We start from the raw sequence: 13325 nt of genomic DNA, 5'->3' as shown, positions 1-13325 counted from the left end.
TAATCTTATTTGCATATTTATTTAATTTTATTTTAATAATCCATATAGATATCGTTAAAAAATAATATATAACCTTTAATTTTCAAATAACCATATATATTTACACCTCTGCAGATTTTTCAATATTCACATTCTAATTTATATATGATTTTAATTACATCTTTAATTACTTCACTAATTCTATATTTCAGATAATTCAACGTATATTTATATATTTAAATAGAAATAGAAAAAATAATTCCAGCTATTATAGAAAAATGGATCATGAATATATTCCTGTACTTGGAATGAAGAATGGCCAAAAACGATTAATGAAGAAATTTATGAGATAGATATTGAAAATACTAATATAAATGTTACTGAAAAAATAGGCGATGATTATTTAATTTAATTATACAGAGAAAGAAAATTTTTATATGATAAAAAACATCGAGATTTTAAGGACAACGAATTAAAACATAATGCTTGGAAAGAAATTTCATTGATAATGACAAAAGATAAAAATCTAGGTAAGTAATAAATTTTTTACGTTATTAATAAATTTGTAATAAGAATTATGACAATGGCCTTGTACGACATACGTTTTTCTTTGTCTTACTTTACGTACCTACTCCACGACTACGACAGACGTAAGCGCTCACGTCTAGTTCTCTGCCATCAGTCTTACTATTTCTCATACTTACTATTTCTACGGCCGGTATTCATAGTTCGATCTTATATTTAAGATCGTTTTAAGTCTGGTCCGAGGTTGACTTAAGACCTCCTTCAACCAATCAAATAGCTGCGTAGCATTTCAAGCTCGAACTTAAGACGATCTCAAATATAAGATCGGACTATGAATACCGGCCTATGGTTGATCAATTTGCCTACGACTTAGGCCCGTTCTAGAATGAGTCGTAAATCGTAAGTCGTAGGCAAATTGACCAATCATGGTTGATTATTTCAAAAATAATCAACCATGATTGGTCAATTTGCCTACGACTTATGACTTACGACTCATTGTAGAATGGATCTTAATCGGATTTAATAACATCCGTATTCTAAGACTAACCAATCACCATAGACCTTACAGATATGGACTGGCAATTGCCTATAGTTTCTGTAGAGAAGCAGTGTCCGGAGGAGGTTAGAGAGAGAAACATACTTTTTAGTACTTCTCTTTCTACAAGTGTCCGAAAGTATGCATTGCACTTGTAGAAAGAGAAGTACCAAAAAGTATGTTTCTCTCTCTAACCTCCTCCGGACACAGTCTGATACGTATTGCCAGTCCATACTTATAAGGTCTATGCCAATCACAGTCATTCCATTCTTCAGAGGAATAGTTGTGATTGGACAGTTTTAGAACTACTGATGTTATTAAACCCGGGGTGTTTACGATAATTAATCAGATTTTTGATCGGACTGAGCAGTGGTACTCAGAGATAACTTTCTAAATTTCCCTAGACTAATCCAGATCAATGATGTGTCTCTGAAGTAATCGAATTAGATTAACAACTTATTCTTATTTTATAGAAAACATCTTATTCCAGTAAAATACATTTGTTTATTAATATATATTTGATAAATAAAGATATATTAATTAAAAGAATAATAAAGTATCTTCTATAATTTCTTATGATGTTTTTCACAATTTTTTCCATCAGCTCGACCGCAATTTCTTTCGATGACTGTTAATCTAATTCGATTATTTCCGAGACACATCATTGATCCGGATTAATCTAGGGAAATTTAGGAAGTCTATCGCTGAGTACCACTGCTCAGTCCGATCAGAGATCCGATTAATTGTCGTAAACACCCTCGATTAAGAGTGACGTGTAAACGTAGTCATTGTAGAACGGGAAATCTTACAACTTGCGACGTTATGATACGACCAATGTAGATCTGGCTTAATAACTTATCCACACCACACACACATACACACACACACACTCTCTCTCTCTCTCTCTCTTTCTCTCTTGCTCTCTCGTCGCATGTGCGGTTCGGTTGAGCAAACAGCTGGGAAGATAGAGAGAAAGAGAAAGGGAGAACATGGAGAAGTCAAGAGGCAAATGCGTCTAGTCGCGGTGCGGCACGCGCACGCGGAGAGGACAAAGAGAGGGGAGGGAGCGAGAAAGAACAGTAGATACCGCGCGCGGGGTATATTATCGCTGCATCGCACCTGATAGCTCACCGCGATTTGACGCGATCCCCGAAAAAGAGAAAAAAAAAGAACATTCTCACCACGCTACGTACTACGTATTACGCGCGTGGACCGCGCCGTGTTTCACTCGGAACGCGAGCGCCATTGGCAATGTCGGGAAGTGACAGCCCAACATTCTTTCACGGCCAGCCCTGGTCTAGCTGGATCGAAAGAATCGGACGGGACAAGCCGCTGAGTAAGTGCGCTAAATCTGTCCATCCTCCGTACGCCCGCGGCCGTGATGGCCTCAACGGCGACGGGCGTCGGAGACGCGCGGTACTCTAACCTCACTTCGACGCTTCTTTATCAACGGCATCGGGGGGGAAGAGCGACGGGCACGCTGTTTTCTCGCGCGTCGCGCCCCCGTTGCCGGCGTGAGTCTACGCGTGAATGATTTTTCAGGACTGATAATTTATATGTAAATAATTTGCGAAAGCGAGGGTCGCACAATCTTGACCATATTCGTCGAGGAGGAAATAATTATATCGTATAGATTTAATAGACGGGAGATATTGTTGAAAAAAGAAACGCGGCATTTCCTCGCAAATTGATGAATCCTGTATAGCCGCAATTGTGCATGTATGCGAGATGTAAATAAAAAAATAAAACTTACTACAAAGTTGTGTTCTTTATTTCACATTTCTGTTCAAATATTAAGTTTGAAATAGTCTCAGAAAGAAATCTCATATAGTTAAATACATATAATTTTACATATACACACATGTGTAATTAGAAAATTTAACATGTATGATTTCTTTAATAGATTTTATGTGCAGTTAATATGATAAATTAGTGTGTAAATAATATTTTTGGATTAATGTGTTAAATCTCTTTCCGCAATATATAGAGAAATAAAATTTCTAATTTGTTGCGTAATGAAATATATATTTTATATTAAATACATATTTTATATTAAAAAGATCATTGTTTTTTTGGAATATGTAGATAAATTTTATGTTGACTAATATTAAGTGCTATCATAAAATTATATCTTTTAGGCGATGAAGAAACAGAAGTCCAACCATCAAGCTCAGTCACACGTCTTTCTGCAGAAGGTAATTGTTCGCTTATTCTCAATATTATATCTTAAAATAATATACACAATAATAAAAATAATGTATTTGATTATCTCAATTTTATAAATTTGCTATAATATTAATTTAACAAAATGTTTCTCAGATATTGACTTATATGGCTTCTGCCCAGAGAGGGATGATTTTTATGGAGTGGTATGCGAAATATGCAATGCCATAGTAAAACCACAAGCTTTTATTCAACATATGGGTATGTATTTCCCTTTTATTGTTACATTAATTTATAATAGCACAAATGTGTAAATTTGTGTCTACAAAAAATATAGAATATAGAAATATAGCTGCCTTTTATAACTGTTTATAACTATAAGATGTGTTATAGTAAAAAATCTTAATTATTTAGTGAATATTCTAGCTTAAAGATAAATATTAAACACTTTGATTCCTAATTTTAATAATTTATGATTATAATGTAAAACATTAATTATTAATTACTTTTATTATCTTAATTTATATTTTGCATTTTGATTTAAATCTGTATTTTGAATATTAAATCTTGGAAAAAGATTTAATAAAATTATAGTTATATTAATTAATGTTATGTAGTATGTTATGTTGGCACTTTAAAAATAGATGAGATGTACTTTTCTAATTGTAAACTATATTTTATAACATTATATTTTACATTACTATTAATTGTTCTTTTATATATAATTATATACAGAGTGGACCAATAACTCTGTTCATCTGGAATATCTCCGTTATTTTTAGAGATACAAAAATTTTGTACGTATAAAAGTTGTATGGTATCAAGAGAGCTGTAATATGCTACTAATAATTTTTTTGTAGGTGGAGTCGCTTCAGAAATTTCAAGGTTATCCCCATTTTTTATTGCCTATTCTTATAGCTTATCTCGAGAGCTTTCCAAAACACTATAATAAAGTATTTCTTCATTGAGTACTTTTCGAGTTATGAGGCTTGAAATAATTTCTTAATTTTACATAAACCATAAAATATCTAGTAAAATATTCATTTTTTTATTATCTTACCTTAATACTTTTATATACAAAATAATGAGAGAAATCAATTGGTGTAAAGAAAAAATAGTTGTTTTTTAATAAAAATATGTAATTTGCAATTAACAATTTCATATTTTTTCTTAAAAACAACTGTATGTTTTCTTTACACCTGACAATTGATTCTTCTCATTATTTTGTATATAAAAGCATTAAGGTAAGATAATCGAAAAATGAATATTTTACTATTTATATTTTATGGTTTATATAAAATTAAGAAATGATTTCAACCCTCATAACTCAAAAAGTACTCAATGAAAAAATACTTTATTATAGTGTTTTGGAAAGTTCTCGAGATAAGCTGTAAGAATAAGTAATAAAAAATGGGGGGTTCTATTTAAAAAAATGGAGATGACCTTGAAATCTCTGAAGCGCCTCCACCTACAAAAAAATTATTAGTAGCATATTACGGTCCTCTTGGTACCGTACAACTTTTATAAGAATTTTTGTATCTCTAAAAATAACGGAGATATTCCAGGTGGACAGAGTTATGAGTGAGATCCACCCTGTATACAGGGTGGCCCATTTTAATTTCCCCAGCCAAATATTTCGGAAAATAATGAAAAATCAAAAAAATGTTTCAGACAAAAGTTGTATGGTTTCTAGGGGGACATAAGATGGTACCATTGGTTTGACCTTGAAGAGTTATTTGAAGGTCACATGAAGGTCATCTTCAATTTCTTAAATGGAACCTACATTTTCTCATTACATATTCTTGTAGCTTATCTCGAGAGCTTTCCAAAACACTAGAATAAAATATTTTTTTATTGAGTACTTTTCGAGTTATAAGGCTTGAAATCATTTCTTAATTTAAACATAAACCGTAATATATCTAGTAAAATATTCATTTTTCGATTATCTTGCTTTAATACTTTTATGTACAAAATAATGAGAGAAATCAATTGGTGTAAAAAAAACACATAGTTGTTTCAAAGAAAAAATATGTAATTGTTAATTGCAAATTACATATTTTTTCTTAAAAATAACTATGTGTTTTCTTTACACCAATTGATTCCTCTCATTATTTTGTACATAAAAGTATTAAAGCAAGATAATCGAAAAATGAATATTTTACTAGATATATTACGGTTTATGTTAAATTAAGAAATGATTTCAAGCCTCATAACTCGAAAAGTACTCAATAAAAAAATATTTTATTATAGTGTTTTGGAAAGCTCTCGAGATAAGCTACAAGAATATGTAATGAGAAAATGTAGGTTCTATTTAAGAAATTGAAGGTGACCTTCATGTGACCTTCAAATAACTCTTCAAGGTCAAACCAATGGTACCATCTTATGTCCCCCTAGAAACCATACAACTTTTGTCTGAAACATTTTTTTGATTTTTCATTATTTTCCGAAATATTTGGCTGGGGAAATTAAAATGGGCCACCCTGTATATATATATATATATATATATATATATATATAATATATATATATAATATATATATATATATATATATATATATGCTATTATATATAATATATATAATAGTTATTGAATTTTTAAAATTTTTAATTTAATATTAAATCAAAATCTAATTAAAATAATTGATAAAATCATGTTCAAAATATATGTATACATAGTTTTATTTATGCTTTGTGTATAGATAATTCATTAAATTGCAAAAATTCTCAGCTTGCAACTCATTAGCGGCTTGTATATATATTTGCAGGTATAAGAATTGTAAACACATCTTCTATTTTGCCACAGAGTGTCGCCATCCTTCCGGCACAGCAAGTTTTCCGCCTCCTTCGAATCCGGTCGTGAAACCACCTGCGAAAACCCCTTTTTGTAAGGTGTCCAAGCTGAAGAAAACTACCAACCAGCTACCAACTCCTTCATCTTCTTCGATTCCCACTGCTAGTGGCGCAAAGCTGAATCATACAATCGTCAAGCGTACTACGGATCAGGCAAATCTGTCTGCGAGTGGTTCGCTACCGATCTCATCGCCTCGGTCGCCCCTCGAGTCGATCCCAGTGCAAACTACCTCTCCTAACGTGCCCGGCCCCTCGAATCTTGTTGGTGTCTCAACCAACAGCGGTAGTAGTCCAGGCAAAAGCCCCAGTACCGGTGGCAGCAACAGCGGCGGTGGCGGCGGCAGTGGTGGCGGTAATCAACCTCGCCGCAAAAGACTTAAAACAGACCGCTCATTGCTCAAAGATCGCGAATATGATCCCGATCGGCACTGTGGCGTTTGGAACGAAGAGACTGGCAAGCCTTGCACCAGGTCACTCACATGCAAGGCGCATACTGTCTCGTTGCGCCGAACGGTCATTGGTCGCAGCAAGACCTTCGATAAGCTCCTTGCAGAACATCGAGCTGCGAAAGAACAGCCGAACAGCGGCAGCAATCGACAACCGACAAAGATGACAGTCTCTGGCACTATTACCGTAGCTTCGACCGTTACCGTTGCCGTTGCCGCGGCATCTAGCCTGAACAATCCCCTTACTCCCAACACTCCAGTATCCATCGCTGAGCCAGAAGCGCCGAGCTCGCCGCCTGTACTATCGCTGCCAGACACATATCCACTGCCAAAGGTAAGCGAACGGTTGCTTTTTTTCTTCCCCTCGCAATATTTTGTATTTAAGACTCTCTGTACACACTCTGTACACTTCTCCCCATGATCTCGTTTTTCTGTAGTATCCTCGGTGTGATTCTTCTTTATTCGCCACGCCGTATTACTATGATCAGTTTCTTCCGCGTGAGCAATCTTTGTTCGGAAGACTGAGATTGTTTGCGTATCCGATGAAATGAAAGTTTCAATTTGATCAGTGTGGTTGAGGCGAATTTGTGTATAAATACAGTTTTGTGTTGGGCATTTTACTTTCAGCGTATTTAAAGAAGATGTGAACAATAAAAATGTATAGCTTTCTTACTTTTCTGTCAAAATTATTATATAGCTTGAGATAAGTTTGAGATATTATGCATGATGTTGGTTCTCTTATTTTATATTATGCTTCGAAAAAAAACTTTCATTTCTGCATACTTTTATAATGTCAGACATTGAAAAACAGATTATAAAAAAGTAATATAGAAATATCTTTTTTCTTTTTACGTTAAAAAGAGATAGATTAGATTTTATTTAGATGAAGAAAATTTTTATTTTTATTTTTTATATCTTATAATTTATTTTTTTATTAAATGGAGATATTATTTTGCCACGATGTTAAAAAAATATCATAAATTACTTAATAACTAAAAAATAAAAATTTTTTTGTCAACTATATTATAATCGTTTCCTGAGAAATAAAATAAGAAAAAGACTTGTGTTCAATAAATATATTGATATCATGTATACATTAAGTCTATATTTTGATCTCAATAATTGTTTAAAATTCAATAATTGTTCATTATTGCAAAGTTGAGACATAGATGTAGAAGAGATGAAAATTTTCCTTGTAAAAATTCAATTTTAGATTTAAATCTGAAATTGAATTAGATTGAATTATACAGGTTTTGATATAGATATATATTGATACACATTTCTCTTTTATTTGCGTATTTACTTTTTGGTAAATGTTTGGTAAATTTTTAATAATACATTGTCAAGGTTTTTGCGAAAAACATTATTTAAATATTCTTTATTTAAATATTCTTTATTTAAGTATTTATAATTTTTTTAAATATAAACAATGAATAGCCTGAATTCTATTAAATATTACTAAAGATCATAACTTGGCAATGTTAATATGTTATGAGAGTGAATCTCATAAACAAAGGTTAATAAATAAAAGAAATAATTTAAAATTATGCATCTTAGTGACAAGAAACGTCATGCGATTTAAAGTATATATATCATTTAGAATTTCACTCCGTAAAATATAACTCGAATAAAAATAATTGCGAGATTATCTTTTATTAAGTATTTTTTCAAGAAATCTAGGAATTTTAATGATTAGTAGGAAATCAAAATTAAGAGAAGGCATGTCCGAAATTAAATAATATCGTAGTTTCTACTTATTTTCTATAGGAACGAATCCAATCATTATCTAATCATTATTTTTTTAAAATTGCATTATACGATTTTAATATGTTTTCGATTTTATATGTTTCACAAATCATTTTTAATAATTATATAAATTATCTGACAATATATACGCATGCGCGTATATTCTCTTATGATAATAATACATTTCCGTACTCCAGTAATACTAAATAATAGATATATTTTCTGTTAAATTAAACTAAAGATTATATTATAAACATACATATATATATATATATATATATATATATATATATATATATTATAAAGTTAATTTTTTAAAATAAATAACAGAATAATAAAAAATTAAAATTATTTTAAAAGATAAAATGTAGATTTAGATAAATGTATATTTTTAATTTGTCATACACACACACACACACATACACACACACGCGCGCGCACGCACGCGCGCACACACGCGCGCACACACACACACACACACACACACACACCTATACAGGGTGGCCTCGAACGTTTCAGCCAGACTTTGAGATCTTATAGGAAATTTAATTCTGAACAAAAAATTTTCTATAAACATGGGTCGAAAAATGCTTCCTTAAAAAGTTATCGCTCAAAAACCTCTGAAGAAAGAGCAAAAGGTGAAAAGAAAATGAAATAAAAAGAAAATGAAACTAAATAAATTTCTTGAAAAACGTCTTTATTCATTTTCTATTATTACGTGCTATTACTAAAATATTAGTTTAAAAAAAAATAATTTTATTTTCATAAAAGAAAAAGATTTTTATTTTTTATTTTTATCGTTTTTTTCAAGAAATTTATTTAGTTTTATTTTCTTTTTATTTCATTTTCTTTTTACCTCTTCTTTCATCAGAGGTTTTTGAACGATAACTTCTTAAAGAAGCATTTTTCGACCCATGTTTATAGGCAGTGTTTACTGGTATCTAGATAAAATTATCTAGATAAAGAAATGGATCATCTTTATCTTTAACTAGATGAAGAAATATAAAGTATATTTATCTTTATGTTAGATAAAAAATATATCAAGTCATCTTATCTAAAAATTGTGTAAGATGATATTTTCATTATGCAAAAGAGTTTTCCAGATAAGCTTCTAAAAATCTATCTAAAATATCTAAAATTTTTGAGAAACTTAAAACTTAATAACTTAAAATGAGAAAAGAACGCCGTCTTTTTTATTCTGTTTTTTTATTTAAATTTACTTACTTGTATTTGTTTTACTTAAATTTGTGCAACGCATAATGTATATTTTATAAAAATGAAATATGTATTGTTACACATTGATTATTATATTATTAATATATTATAAATATATTACAAATATAAATTAATAAATAAATATTTATCATATCGTTTATATATACCTTTTTGTTATTATTTAAATATTCTTTAGGAAAAGAGAAAGAATATGTGTTTATGATTTTAATATCCCATTTATAATCTGTGTCACATTTTTTACCAATATTTATAATCTTGTAAAATAAACAAAAATATCTAGATAATTATCTAGATTATCGCAATAAGCATTTCATCTTTCATCTAGATTGAGTAAAAGAAAAATCATCTTTATCTTATCTAAGATAAATTTATGGATTTTTATCTTTATCTTTATCTAGATAATTTTGAAATTATCTACAGCAAACACTGTTTATAGGAAATTTTTTGTTCAGAATTAAATTTCTTATAAGATCTCAAAGTCTGGCTGGAACGTTCGGGGCCATCCTGTATACACCTATTGTCATATACAGGGTGTCCCAAAACTCATAATCAATCTTTCAAAGACAGACTCCTGGGATCATTTGGAAACGATTTTTCCTGAGCGAAAATATCGACGAAGGCCATCATTTTTTGCGTGTTTCTGATTTTTGTCATCATATATCTTTGCAATTAAGCCTTAAATTAAAACTCAACTAAAGTAAACTCTATTTAAAATTAATCGAAGAATGTGGTTTTGTCAATATTTTATTTCTACAAAGCTTAATTTACGAAAAACTCCTTATTTCCAATCACTTATAATTCGAAAATTATTAGTGCCTTGACATTTTCGTTGAGGAAAAATCATCTTCAGATGATCCCAGGAATCTGTCTTTGAAAGATTGATTATGAGTTTCGGGACATCCTGTATATTTGTGTGTGTGCGCGCGCGCGCGCGCGTGTGCACGTGCGTGTGGATGTGTGCGTATGGGGGAGGGGGTCTGCGCGCGCGCGTGTGTGTGTGTGTGCGTGTGTGTATGTGTGTGTACGTAGGTAAATTTATTCAGATATGGGAAATATTTTATATTTAAAGAAACGAAAAAGAAATAAAGAAAATCGTTCGATTCTGCTAACAAACACGGATTGATCGACCCAGTCGAGTCAGCGTCGAGACGCGACAATGAGCTACCTCGCGTTAAAGGCAAAGACAGAGGGTGTCGGTTGATACTTGTTTTCTGTTTTTGTTATTGCAGGCTGTTGATTTGCTTTATCGGTGTCTGGCCCCGCATGGCTCCACTAAACCTGTAAGGCATGGTTTCTTTTGGGCATTTAAACGCCACCTTCTCCGGGATCTACGATTCTTACTCTACGAATCGTCAACTCTTCTTTTTTTTTAGACCAAGCTCGAAGAAGATTTCGCCAATGCGGAGGAGTTGCAGAGTTTAGAGTCTACACTGGTCAATTCTACCATTGCAACCGACAACAACAGCAGTAACAGCGGCGGTGGTGGCGATGGAGGTGGTGGCGGCGGCAGCACGTTGCAGCAACAATCAGGTTCGATGATGGGACCGATATCTGTGATGCTGCCGTCGCTGTCCCCGCTGCCGGGTATAAACAACGAAGGATCGCCAGGCGTTGCTACTCTGATACCGAGCACTACAACGCCTACCGCGATGCCGATCATATCGATGCCACTGCCAACCACTTGCGTGCAACCGCCCACGATGGTTACGACGGTGCTTGAGGGCGAGACACCGGTGGATATCGATACCGAAACCATGTCTCTATATTCTCCCATTTATACCGCGACCAAAGATGTCAAGTCGCAGCTAATGATGCAGATACAATCACGACCAAATAGTCATTCGTTGCAATCACCCGTTTCGATTAGGAACTATCAGCAAATACAAGCTTCTATGCCGAGCTTGAATTTATTTAAGCCAGTGGAACAGCTGGAGCAACAGCATGCAAGTCAAATCAATGGTAAAAGACTGAATCATGCGAATCCGATGTCATCGCGACAGCAGAAAAGGCATGGCAAATCACATCACGAGCAGTTATCGTGTCAATCGTCGCAGGACTATTCGACATCCGCATCGATCCAGGTTGAAGCGACAACTACACCGTCGCCATATCCGCATTTTGGCGATATCTCCTGGTCGAATTGTCATCCGGAACCATTGGCAGTTAGCCGGTGGCTTCGTCTCTCGTCCAGCCGCAAACAATACAATTTCAATATTCACTGACACAAGACCCCACCCACCCCGGGCTGAGGACTGAACGCTGCGGGCGTTGTTTGTCTACCTCCTTTCTTTAGCTACATCACCCTTTCTTTCTTCGTTGCTCACAGCGTTGTCGTCGTCATCCTAGTCGTTGCCACCGTAGTCAACGTCACGTCCACAGCCTATCGAAAGGGGAGGGGGGGGGAAAGGGTTCTTATTTTTGTCATTCATCGCTATAAATGTGAGTATTTTGCGTAATCGATCGCAAAAAATCTGTCCGCGATGCCTTGGATAATGTTTCCGCACGAACTTCGATATGCGATGTAATCTTTCGCTTTCGTGTATGATATCGCATGATACACGAAACTTTGAACATCAGATCACGAGTACGTCAAACGCCTAGAATCTCGAGAATTTCGTATCTAGACCTTCAAACTTCTTACGGAACTCCATGAAGAGAAGGAATAGGTATCGATGTATGTATTCCACTCTCGTTTACTCGCTAAATTTTTAATGTAAGATGGAGAAAAAAAAGATGAAAACACAAAAGAATGGGAATGTGTATCTTGATAACGGCGAATGAATGATTTACACAATATCGCGATATTGGATAAATTTCTGCACATAATTCTTTACACAGTATACCATGTGTTGTGTTTATTTGTTATACGACTTATAATGTTGCAGAACATTCCGTCAATCCTCTTCTCAGTTATTCGCGTTACGACTATCTCGTAATGATCATGAGAGAGAACTGCAATTAGTTTATTAAGTGATTTCTAGATACTCTTAAAGAAAAAGAGAGATATAAGAGTTTGCGTTTGTATATCGAAAATATTTCGGATATAATCAGATATAAAATCAAGCGATATTGCAATTTAAATGTCAAATATTCTTGCCAAAACAATTGATGATAATGATGATGATGTATGTACGTTCATTCGTGATTTTTATTCAAGTAGTTGAAGTTATTTTTATCAAACCGTTATATCATGCGAGAATTATTTTTATAATTCTGATCATCATGTTGAGTTTTTTTTTTAAGAGAGTTGAAATTATTTAAGAATTTCTCTTTAGTATATCATGATTTATGAAACACCCTTTATTTTTATATCTTGAAGTCCATTTCCAACGTATTCCTAGTAAATTATTGAATATGTTTCTGAGATTTTTTTTCATTAAATTAGAAATTAATAATTGCATATAGCGTTTTATGGACCGGTAAAATTATGAACAATTATTTTCATTGTACAAAATACCATCATATATTGTGTATTTTTTTATCGAATTGTGCAGGAATTTTGTAAATAGATCGCAAATTAATTATTATCTCATATTGTACATAGGAAAATGTTTAGCGGCTAAACACAGATACAGATTTTGCATAAATGAAAAGAATTTCAATTTATAAGATGAATGTGTAGATTGTATATATAGTATATATACACATTATATGTATATATATTTTTTTTATCTCACGATCTTTTATCTCCCTTGCATATGTGAGTATTCACGAACATAAGAAGAGCGCCATTATTTGATGTTATATTATACATACACCTTTGTTTCTTTTTTTACCATTTTTTGTTATAAGGTTAAAATAGGAAAATCGTAATTCCGAATTTTTTTAAAATTTTGATTTTATTT

The 13325-nt window shown here is 32.6% G+C and overlaps 1 protein-coding gene across 3 annotated transcripts; it reads left to right on the top strand.

Annotated features, from left to right (window-relative positions):
- Window positions 1-1698: 1698 nt before the first annotated feature.
- Window positions 1699-12671, top strand: LOC105250363 (ataxin-7). 3 transcript variants are annotated; one of them, XM_011256398.3, is made up of 6 exons: window positions 1699-2375; window positions 3178-3234; window positions 3359-3463; window positions 6006-6832; window positions 10710-10760; window positions 10854-12671. In XM_011256398.3, exons 1-6 carry the CDS (start codon window positions 2291-2293, stop codon window positions 11700-11702), a joined length of 1974 nt encoding a protein of 657 aa, XP_011254700.1. In that variant the 5' UTR covers window positions 1699-2290; the 3' UTR covers window positions 11703-12671. The 3 variants fall into 3 exon arrangements, with proteins under 3 accessions (XP_011254700.1, XP_011254701.1, XP_025270300.1); XM_025414515.1 differs by having other exon boundaries at window positions 2285-2375; window positions 5968-6832; XM_011256399.3 differs by lacking the exon at window positions 10710-10760.
- Window positions 12672-13325: the final 654 nt, after the last annotated feature.

The sequence above is a fragment of the Camponotus floridanus genome, unplaced genomic scaffold (genome assembly GCF_003227725.1).
Source record: "Camponotus floridanus strain SB8 unplaced genomic scaffold, Cflo_v7.5 scaffold82, whole genome shotgun sequence".
Taxonomy (NCBI): Eukaryota; Metazoa; Arthropoda; class Insecta; order Hymenoptera; family Formicidae; genus Camponotus; species Camponotus floridanus.
This window is presented reverse-complemented; position numbering and strand designations above follow the sequence as displayed.

What these genes read in the sequence shown, in the direction of transcription:
- LOC105250363 (XM_011256398.3), top strand. Translation starts at nt 2,291, where the DNA reads ATGTCGGGAAGTGACAGCCCAACATTCTTTCACGGCCAGCCCTGGTCT. An exon ending in AGCTTTTATTCAACATATGG is followed by an intron (nt 3,464 to 6,005) that starts GTATGTATTTCC and finishes ATTTTGCCACAG; the next exon opens with AGTGTCGCCATCCTTCCGGC. An exon ending in CGCATGGCTCCACTAAACCT is followed by an intron (nt 10,761 to 10,853) that starts GTAAGGCATGGT and finishes CTTTTTTTTTAG; the next exon opens with ACCAAGCTCGAAGAAGATTT.